At 33.8% G+C, this 11,997-nt stretch overlaps 1 protein-coding gene across 1 annotated transcript; it reads right to left on the bottom strand.

Annotated features, from left to right (window-relative positions):
• Positions 1-3,404: 3,404 nt before the first annotated feature.
• Positions 3,405-10,781, bottom strand: LOC110736559 (probable receptor-like protein kinase At5g18500). Its single transcript, XM_021916802.1, has 8 exons — positions 10,177-10,781; positions 8,981-9,649; positions 8,718-8,822; positions 8,477-8,599; positions 7,011-7,181; positions 6,728-6,857; positions 5,967-6,179; positions 3,405-4,028 (listed from the first exon to the last, which is right to left on the bottom strand). Exons 2-8 carry the CDS (start codon positions 9,628-9,630, stop codon positions 3,894-3,896), a joined length of 1,527 nt encoding a protein of 508 aa, XP_021772494.1. The 5' UTR covers positions 9,631-9,649; positions 10,177-10,781; the 3' UTR covers positions 3,405-3,893.
• Between the last annotated feature and the right edge of the window lie 1,216 nt (positions 10,782-11,997).

Raw genomic sequence — 11,997 nt, forward strand, 5'->3', positions numbered from 1 at the left:
ATATCATGACCATTAGATTTCAACTCTCACGATTTTTTTGGTCCATATTTGCAAACCAAGTAATTGGAAAACTGGAATTAGGAAGTAAAGGGGTTATAGAGTAAAGAGAAAAATATACTCCAAATTTCTATTATAATATTATATTTCTCTTCTTTCATGGTACTCTTATCCAAACCTACTACAGTATAAGTCTATAACTATTTTTTTTATTATTTATTTTCTCTCATATTTATTACTTTTCAATAAATTATGAACCCCACAATTTTTCTTTTACAATATTTTAATACTCCAATTATTTCACTTACCTCTTATTTTATTTGAGTCAATTAAATTGCCTAAAATTATGTGCCAGTCAAAATGTAACATTTAAAAAAACTCGAAGGGAGTAAATATTATGGAAATTGTTAGAGAGAAAAACACAAAATTAAACCTAATTTTGATTGCTGAAAGATATAGAAGATTACGTGTATATACACGTAAATTTAGATTTATTTATTTATTTATTTATTTTTAAATATTACTGCAAAGATAGAAAATGTAAAAAAAAAAAAACTCTCTCCATTTTTTTAATTTTTTTTTGAATATTTATTTTTAAAAAAATGAAAGAGACAGATTTCAAATGAAGATTTCTCTCTCATAAAGAAAGCTTTTGAAGCGATTGTTTTTTTGAATCTGATTATTTTTTTTTTTGTGTAGAATAAGCATACAAAATTTCAGAATTTTTGGAGTTTGTTTGATATTTTTTTGGTAGAATTTTCGAAGTAGTGCAAAAAAAGAGCAAATCTGTATGTGGTACAGTAGTTCAAATTTCTGGAACGACATAATTAAAATTCGAGAACTATGGGCATTAATGTAATTGGAATACTAATTCTTATATATGAAACAATATATAATATTTATCGGACAATAGTTCATATTTCTGGAACAATATAAATACTATTCGACAATAATGGGCATATCATCCAATTGGAACACTAGTTCATGTCTATGGAACAATATACCATGTGTGTGATACAGTAGTTCAAATTTCTGGAACAGCTTAATTAAAATTCGAGAACTATGGGCCATGTATATTATACTTAAAGATGCTTGAAGTACTCACTAAAAAACATCGATCAAGAAAATCAAAAGGGAAAATTTAACCCATAAACTGAAAAGTTATTGATTCACCATAAGATGTGGAAGAATTAAACACGTAAACTAAAAAGTTACTGAGTCACCATAAGATGTGAAAGAATTAAACACACCAAACCACAATATTGCATACTAGCATAGAAGATTAGAAGTAGATAACTGCTAGAAAAGGTAGACTCACAATTGCATTAAGGTTTAGCAAAATCACAAATGATGGTTAGGTCCCCTTAGGGAAAGAAATTAGAAGACATTAGGGGGAGTGGCATAAAGTAGGTAACTTTAGTAGAGGTAGACTTACAATTGCAAAAAGGAGTAGCAAAATCACAAATGATGGTTAGGGCCCTTTAGGAGGGAAAGGGAATTAGAAAACATTAGAGGAAAAGTGGGGAAGACATGACAAGTGCATCAATATCTAAATAAAATTTAATTTTACAAGGAATTGAAATTGAATTTTACATATGGCATACTGATTGAATTGTACTAAACGTGACATGCAACATGATCATTACATAAATTACGTAATATTAGCAGGCATAGAATGTATAATTTCAATCAGACTTCAAAGCAACTTAATCATAGAAAATGAAAATGATACGAGTACAACTGTACAAGCAACATAATTTCAATTTTTTTTAAGTTGAATAGATTGACGTTCCTGCTAGGTCCTTTAATAATATTGAAATTCAGGATTCGGACATATGGTAAGAAAATAAGGCTATATTATTGATATATAAACAATAGGCAGTACACTTTGCACGTTGAATTTACAGTTAAACAATTGACAAGCAGCAACAAACAATTTGTTGTTTAACGAGCTAATAACATATTAATTATGCCTTCTTATGTTTTGACAAGACATTTACATGCAAAAATTCACAACGAAAGGTACAAATTTAATAATTACAAAGAGAGAGGATTATATAATATAGGAGTCAACTCAGAGTACTATAATTTAAGGGTGTTATCATTCTAACGTACATAATAATCAAGAGTTTTATAGCAATGGGTGTTGAAGTTTTTTAAAAAAATGCGTTCAGAAGTAAGCAATGATGCCAACTGCAAACCAAACGATTCCCTCCCTCATTATTTCATTAAGCTTTCAACATTACAACATTGCCTTAATAAGTATTAAATACTACTCGGAGAAAGAAAGTGTTACAATTTCTCTGATTTAACATTGTGTTGCAACAGGTGATCAATAGGGTGTCATTTTCCCAAACACGGTAATGCAACTACTACGACGATTAATGATATTCCGCCTGTAATTCAAGAAAAATGTGCCTGCAAAATTTGAAATTTGATTGACCCACGATCTTGTTGAAACTGCTAAATGATATTCCGCCTGTAATTCAAGAAAAAAAAATGCAGGAATTAGAAATGAAATTTGTTTATCAATGGAAAGTATATATTATATTTTTTTTTTTTTAAGAAATCAATGGAAACTTTAAATTAGGTAATAGGTATATAATTTAGTTTTTGATGAATGTTGATTACCGATTATTAAAAATCATATACCTTTTAAGTCTTCAACATCACAATGAAGTTCAACCGAAATTTGAGCTGGTGTTGATTGCGCTATTCTGAAGTGGTGTTGGGCTAGGTTAGGACCTCATATAGGTTAGCTCGACCCAAATTAACGATTATAGCTTTTAAGGAGTTTAGGGAGGTAAGAGAATCTCCATCCTGAAAAAGCTCTTAATGGGATTGATTCCACAACCTACTAGAGCTAGTACCACTTGATTTTTTGTACTACGTATAATGGTTAAATTATATTCATATTTAAAGGTTTTTTTTATTAATAATCATTAATAGTACTTCAAATCAAAGTTGACTTATTAGTTACTAGTAAAATTCTTTCACATTTACTATGACCGAGGTTTGATTTTCACCCCTTGCAAAATACGAAGAGTATCATATTAACGACAACTAAGACATAAAAAAAAAAAAAAAAAAAAAAAAAAAAAAAAAAAAAAACACTAAGACATTCTCCTTTGATCTCAAAATCTTGTTTACATTATTGTCAATTGTGATTCTTTCTTCACTAATAACATGTTTAAATTTTGATCTGCTAGCAATGCTTACACGAGTTTAACTCATGAAAACTCTTAAACCTAAACATAGAGAGTATCTTACACAGTATAAACATGTCCTCTTTCTTAATAACCTGTAGTTGCCAAATAACATCCCTTGAACATAGAGGAAATTCATAAAAAATTAAGAATACAAGCGAATAAAATAAGATGGAAGATTGGATTATGATCACTCTTTTCTTGGCTTGACACCATCAGTTTATCACTATTGATGAAATCGTATCTAATACTATCATATTCATATCTCAAATCTCAATGGAAAAAGCACAAGCACAGTACATAAAACAAATTTGAATTGCTTAGAATGACTGTACTTCTGTACAACCCCTCCTCCCCCCCCCCCCCCCTCTCTAAATTATAACAAAAAAAAAGAGTTCATAACTTCTCACCGTACCACTTTCATACACAAATTAATATGTCTACCTAATACTAAAAAAAAAAAAAAAAGAAGAAGAAAAATTAAGAAGCCAAGGGGAAAAAATGATACAGACAAAAAAATAGACAGACTTCTACAGTAGAACTCCCCTCCACCAGCGCTCGAGATAAGAAGAAACAGAAGAAATTTTTTTATATATATATGGCAGTGCCGGTTGTTGGCCGGAAGCATCTGAGTGACAAAATCACAGGAATCAGCCCATCATGATCCTCTTACATGAATAGCGTGCAAGTTTATCCTGATGCTCGTGGGAGCCTTCTTCCATCTGACTTCGAGTCTGGATTATCACTTTTGTCTGTGTCCGATAAATCCCTCTGGGAGGATTCAATCTCTGCACTATTTGCCCGAGCCCTTCTGTGTCGGCAATCCTGGAATGCAGTAGAAAGTACCTTATAACATGTGGTAGGAAAAAGAAGGAAGAAATTTCATGTTGTTACATGAGTCAAGGTAATCTTTCTACTCCAACACTCCATATGCTAAATCATCCGATAGTAAGCCATGTTCTTTTCAAATAAAATCCTGAACTATTTCAACCAACTTGAACTTACTAGTCCTGAACACAATTTAGTGGCCCTAAAACTGATCTTATTCAAATTTACTTTTGTGCTATATATTAACTCATTAACTTTAAACAGTTGAGTTGAACAGAACTTTCGTTAAACTTAAATTATTAGCCTTGAAATGTATTTAACTTATCAGCCCAGAACTAACTCAGTCAAACTGAAACTTTAGTGTAAGATTTGGCAAAATTTTGTCAATTTCCAAAGGTATTCTAGAAAAAACAGTACCACAACCTTTTCTGATTGGGTAAGGGTGACCCAGCTAATAATGATTTCATATATGAAATCCAGAAGTCATGTATAAATATTTGTTCTTTCACTTGAAATATCCATGTCTGCACTTATCTAATAAATTTTTTTTTTTTGGACGGCTTAGCTAATCTTAACTTACCTAAACCTAAATAAACTAATTTATGGCTATAAATGAACCTGGTAGCCCTTGTATGAACTTAACTAACTTAATGCCTCTAATTTAAACTTATTTTTCCATGAACTAGTCTAAATAAATAAATAAAAATCAAGATTGAGCCATACGGGAGTGCCAGATTCCAATCAAGAAAAAGGCCTTAATTTCAACAAGAAGCCAACAAAGGAGGCAATAGAAGTAAAGGTTAATTTTAAACAAAGTACATCAAGAAGCTAATACAAGGCAAAAAAAGAAAATCCAATGAGCATGTGTTAGTGGACGAAGGAAGGGTGACCATTGTGCCAAGTTGCAGCGTGAGAAAAACATGACAATTAAAGCAAAGCTGATACTACATGCATACTATGTAATTAAAAAAAACTGATAGTCTGATAGTATTGAAGAGCTAAATATCGCTGTTGAGTGTAATAAGACTGGTGACAGACATAAATAGAAGGAATTGTAATTACTGCAGCCAACAACTTAATTAATCATACAGATGATAGAGCAGACTGGAATCACAAGAGGTAGCAAAAAGAACTTCCTACATTTATCAAAATCAACTGTGGTTGACTTAAGGTGACAACAAACAACTCAGGATTATCAATTACTCATTGGCAAAGATATGTGCAATAATTAAGGTTTGGCAAGATCAGGTTTAACATACTCCATAATTTCTAACAATCTGTGCAAATACTTCATATGTTGAATTAAACCTTTGTAATGTAAAGGTGTTTCAGAGTATAGAAGCATATTCATGTTAATCAAGTAGCAACAACAAATGGAATATATTCGCTCAAACAGCACAAACATATGCAAGGCATTAATAAAGATAACAACTCTTTTTTTGTCATGAGAGAGCCCTAAGGAGGTAGGATCATAACGAATTTGGGCCATGCGGAGTCAGTGTATCCCTGTGTATCAGGATTTAGGTCACTTTGGGTTTGGTCGGGTTGTTCTTGAGTCAGGCTTACAACTCTACTAGTGATGAGAATTTCTATACAAGTTGCTTTCTTATTTCTCTATTATCTTCTCTGTTTTAATGGGAGGGGATTGGGGAGGAAGGAGCTCAATAGATGCTGGAAACTGCCAAATAAATCATATCATCAGATGACACCCCGATGGTTTTGACTTTTGAAGCAACATGACAAGATTTGGAAAGCTGTTAGTAGAATGCACCACAGCACCAGAACAAATAAAAACCTAAGGAGAACTGTGCAGTACAGAGCAACAATGTCTTTACACTTATGAAAACATAATTTCAAGTAATTAATTACACACAAAAAGTTGAGGGTGCATGTAACTTTAAGAACCACATTAAAGTGGAATTGGCCATAACTAACCTCTCTAGGTATGGGATACTCCTCTGATTCAAGCATACGAACAACCTGGCCCATCTTGGGTCTCTTGTCAGAGTCTGGATCAACGCACCTCAGCGCAGTGAGCAGAGCACGCTTCAGTACCCTTGTTGACGGCTTTGCTTCAATATTTGGGTCCACAACTTCCTCAGACCGCCGGCTTCCCACCATCATTTTAAGCCAATCAACCAAATTTACCTGCAACCATCACGGCATATAGTCCAGCTAAATTATCATCTGACACCTTGAATTGTACTTGCAAAAACATTGTTAGTATAAGAGAGTATGTTAATTTGAAACAAGAACAAAATTCTGCTTTTGGCTGCTTTATGACAGTTCACTAGTAGCACTAGCAAGTGCCTTCCAATATCAAAAAAATGCAAGGCCACTTGATAGCTCATAGACGACCAACCTAGAAACAATTAGATCAATAAGTGAAGCTACAATGCAAGAAATAATTCAACTAAAGACATAAGGTGGCATGTTTCCGTACTTTCACTATCATAGGAAGTTTGGCTCTACAGTATTACCAGGGTTTACCACCTATCAATAGGTAACGTAGTAACTGATAATTCTTAATGGCAACTAGGAATTGGCCTAATTCCCAAACAGAAACTGGCAATAATGAAAACACCAAAAATTACCCTGGTATTAGTAAATGCTTCGTATTAGTAAGTTCATCCAACAGAAGTTCAAGCAGCAACTGCAACAGAGAGCATATTAAAAAAAAACACAGTATTACACACCTCCTGCTGTGGACGCCCATAATCCACAGGATCTCTTCCGGTAATTGCCTCCAAGACCAAGACCCCAAAGCTATAGACATCACTCTTCTCGTTCAAAAGTCCAGTGTTTGCGTACTCAGGTGCCACATATCTGAAGATGAAGAACAATGGAGACCAGATTAATTGTCAAGCATCTTTCTAACAGTTGGCAATAGAATAAAACAAGAATACACAGCTATTAGCAGTCATTTGAAGTCAGGATACAGGACATATAACCAAAGTCAACAATGTATAAGCACCATACCCAAATGTTCCCATAACTCGAGTTGTTACATGACTCTTCCCAGCACCAAGAAGTTTAGCAAGGCCAAAATCAGATACCTTTGCGTTGAAATCTACATCAATTAAAATATTGCTCGACTTGATATCTCGATGTACAACTTTTGGCTCAATTGCCTCGTGCAAATAGGCAAGACTGCAAAAAAGAAAAACATTTCAAACGGTAAATCCGCAGTTCAAAGCATTACAGAGGCCCACATGATATAAAACAATAGTACTATCCAATCAATCACCAGCTAATATGAGTTTAAATTCAGATTGTAGCAAACTAGCAACAACCCAATGATACCTCTACTCTATTCTTATCCCACTCATCCAAATTATTCCCCACCCTCCTTCCTCTTCCAAACATCTACCAGGGATCTGCTCTCCCCTCCAGTCTCCATTGTCTAATCTACTTTATATTATACTTCTTCTACGATGATATATTCATATTGGGGGGGAGGAGGATTATAGATGCCAAACACGTAGCTTCACCATTGATAGTAGCTTCACTGAAATCCTGATTCAAAATCAACTTCATACCACTTAAAGATGCTTGAAGTACTCACTAAAAAACATTGATCAAGAAAATCAAAAGGGAAAATTTAACTCATAAACTGAAAAGTTATTGATTCACCATAAGATATGAAAGAATTGAACACATAAACTGGAAAGTTATTGAGTCACCATAAGATGTGAAAGAATTAAACACACCAAACCACAATATTGCATACTAGCATAGAAGATTAGAAGTAGATAACTGCTAGAAAAGGTAGACTCACAATTGCAATAAGGTTTAGCAAAATCACAAATGATGGTTAGATCCCCTTAGGGAAAGAAATTAGAAGACATTAGGGGGAGTGGCATAAAGTAGGTAACTTTAGTAGAGGTAGACTTACAATTGCAAAAAGGAGTAGCAAAATCACAAATGATGGTTAGGGCCCTTTAGGAAGGAAAGGGAATTAGAAAACATTAGAGGGAAGAGGAGGTCAATAGTGGAATGGTAGTCATTATTGAGACTGGCCTAAAGTGGAAGACGGAGGACGTTTGCAGGCCACCATCAAACCTGGCAGCTGAGAAGAAGATGGAAAAGGGGGGAAGACCATAGGATGAGGGAGGGGGGAAAACAAGGGGGAGTAAGTACACCCACTAATCCACTATTAGGTGGTGGTTTCGCACCTTTCGTAATTCTTATCTATTGATTTGCCACACATATCCATAGCAGCTCTGCCAACAAATATTCTTACCATTGGCAGGCATTACCCTACATATACGAATATGCTACAATTTGTGCAGCAAAGTAGTAAATTAAATTAGGTCTAGTGAGACCAGGAGTTCTTTCCTTATAAATGACTTAATTTCCAACCAGGGAAAATTAGGAGCAGATAAGCAATTCATATTTTTTTAATCATCAAGCCAATTCAAAATTTCAAACTTTGATCAACTTACGCTTTGGCTGTGCCAAGCAGCACTTTCATCCGGGCCTCCCAAGTCAGATATCCATGTTGACGCATGGCACCATGAAGCCATTGCTCTAAGTTGCCATTATTAACATACTCATACACTAACATCCTGAAACTCATAAGAGGATGATGTCAGATATTTGTGGTTTTTTAAATATACCATACAGCTATGATATGGCTTAGATCAAATCCATGTTACACAATTATTAAAAAAACCAGGGAAGTACCTGTGAGTTCCTTCAACACAATAACCCAACAGTCTGACTAGATTCTTATGACGAACGTGACCAATGGCTTCCACTTCAACTCTAAATTCCTTCTCAGCTTGGCCTCTATAAAATAAAATAAAAAATTCAGTAACTTGAACTAGAAAACTCATCATACACATGAAAATAAGCATAACTTGAATTAGAAAACTCTTCATATATACACATGTAAAATAGCATGGTCTAATGAACTTGAGAGATAATAAGATCACTTCCTGACTCACAGGTTATTAAGAATTCTCTTTATAGCTACAGGGGTACCGTTGACCAAGCTTCCTTTGTATACTATTCCATATCCACCTTCACCAATGACATTTTCCTTTGCAAATCTGTTTGTTGCAACCTCAAGATCCCTTAACGTAAACCAGTGACCCCAACCCAGATGCGAAAATTCAGGCAGACCACAAAGTGGAGAAGGAGCTGTGATTGGATGAGAGGAAGATGGTTTGTACATAAGATATGACCCAGAGCCCCCTTCATCCCCTGATATGGAACCACCTGTTTCCAAACGATGAAATGATCCCGACTGGCTGCTAACATCTCCGTTTCTCATTTTCCCCGAATCTCCATGGACGGCCACCTTATCAGATTCCCTGTCACTGAATTTGTCCTTGAGTGTCATAAAGTTCCCTTCATTAGGAACATAAGCATTCGTTGCTATGTGCTCAACCCGAATTTCTTTAATTTCTTTGGATACCGAAGGGATTTGAGTAACGGGTATATTTCCTTTAGCTCTCCTAGCTTTCTTGCGCAGGCATAGAGGTATGAGGGCAATTATAATAATGATGAACAGTCCAACAACAATCCCAATTACTTCCCAGACCTTTAAGCCGAAAAAAACCTTTTTAGATAACTGAGCATTAAGATCACCCATTTTCCAGAAGCCAAAATACCTAATAACAATTCAGGAGTTCAGGAAAGCAAATCCAAATATTTTAGAATCCATGCTCCAAACAAATGCCAATCAGTAATTTCATCAGCAACAACCAATAGTATATCACTCAGCAGCAACAACATACAAGTTATTTTGAAACTAATACGAGTGCTATCTTCAGAAATGTATTTAATGCTTATATATATAGCCCTTACGAGTTCCTCATTCGGATATCAAAAACCTTGAAGGTGAACACATATATACACTCACATTCAATTTTCAGTCTTACATCCAGAAGCACAGTAAACCAAGAATGAAGTGAACAACCATATACTGCTTGGACATCTAAATTGCTAATTAATAAATAAAACTATACTACAACTAAAAATTACAACCCCATCAATTAGCAAAATTAGTAATCCAAATGCAGGTAAAACAAACCCATTAAACTTCCAGCCTCCCACATGAACTATAATAACATACCATAAAGATTAAAAATTAGCAAAGCTAAATAAACTTGAATAAAGAACTCAATTGCTTAATTACCTGAGATTGAAATGTGAAATTAAGATCACAAAACCCAATTAATCACACCAAAAAAAAACCCAACTTGGATCTCCAACAAGAAATTCTGCAAAGCCCATTAAGTGGGACAACCATTAAAACTACAGTACCTTCATACAAAACTGAATGAACTTTCAGAAAACTCTAACTTAAAACAAAAGGGAAGGTTAAATTTATTATATATTATTGTAAATAATTTCTGGGTATGACAGGAAAAGGCAAAAATTGATTAAATCTAAGCTGAAATGGAGCTTTCTCCCACCACACTAGTTGGGAAAAATAATCAACAGTAAAAACCCTAAAATCCCAGAAATGGCAACAAGAAAGGTGGTATTTTTCAGGTGGGAAGAACAGGAACATGGGAAAATAAAAATTAATTTGGGGAAAAAATTAAAATTATGATATAAATTTAAGGGAAGTGAGAGTATATCTGTGAAAAATGGTTGTGTGAAGGAGAGAGAAAGAGGAGAGAGAGTGGTGGGTGTGGAGTTATCAGTGGTAGGTGATGAGACAAAAATTTGGGGTCACAAACAGTAAAAGCGAAGTATTGAGATTGGATTGGAAGGTATTCTTTGGGATTTCTCTTTTGGTTTTTGCTTTTGCATCTTTTGGAATGTGACTGATTATCGTCCTAATTGATTATTTAAGTCATTGTGTTTATTGATTGTAGGAGGTTTGGAAATTCAAGTGTCTAAGCTCTAATTTGGCTCTGATTTTGAATCTTTGGTTGTGTTCATGTGTGTTTCCGGTTTTTTTACCCTAGTAAAAGAAAGAGTGTGTTAGATTTGGAAAGTTAAAATCTATACTTATCTATTCAAAAGCGTTCCTAATACAAGATATGTACCACGTGACACCCTTCACATTCAATGTCAATAAAAATGCTAATTACAAGGTTTGAACATAATAAAAATGCCAATAGCAAATGAATTAATGTTCTTACCAACTTTGCTATATTTAAATCATGCTTCATATTCAATTATAATACACTAAATACTTTAATTTGTACATCAATTTGAGAGTGTTTATTTAGTTTTGTTAGTTATTATTGTTCACTTAATTTTTGTAATTATGTAGTTTATGATTTTATAGCTCAAATAATATGTATTGATATTCAAAGTAAAATCTGGTGCATCTTTCGAGCCACACACTAGTTGTAATTTTACATGAAACTAGTAATTCAGGGTGAGTTGAGTGATTTAGGGCCTGAAACAGTCTATAAGTTCTTTCTAAGTTTAAAATGGCTTAAATGTAAATTAAGGTAGGTTGTGGTTAATAAATTTGGATTGCTTTTAAATTTTTTGACCTTTTATACTCCACAATGGGATGATAAAGAACAAATAGAACCTGTAAAAAAAAATTTAAAAAAAAGAAATAAAAAAAAATAAAAAATAAAAGAAGAAGAAGAAGAAAAGTACTGTAGTTGTTTTTTTCTTAATTAGAAACTAATAAAGCTTAGTTAAGCTACCCAAATGGGCAAAATACTCTAGTTGTTACTTGTTAGTACTCCCTCTGTCCCTTTATTTTTGCCTCATTTGGCTTTTCACGGTCTCCAAGACACGTGTTAAATCGTTTATATCTCCATTTTTACATGGGAGAAAATTATAAAAAGTTGGTATTAATTAAATATACAATGAGACGAACCAAACAAGATTCCACATGACTATATTACCTATTGTAGAATAACGAGAATTTATGGTCAAAGTTTTCAAAGTTTGACTCAAATTTTGGCAATGGAGCAAAAAAATAGGGACAGAGGGAGTATAACATTTTGAAAAAACTTCAAATTGAAAGGGTGATCCTCCC

This window comes from Chenopodium quinoa, unplaced genomic scaffold, assembly GCF_001683475.1.
Source record: "Chenopodium quinoa cultivar QQ74 unplaced genomic scaffold, ASM168347v1, whole genome shotgun sequence".
Lineage (NCBI taxonomy): Eukaryota > Viridiplantae > Streptophyta > Magnoliopsida > Caryophyllales > Amaranthaceae > Chenopodium > Chenopodium quinoa.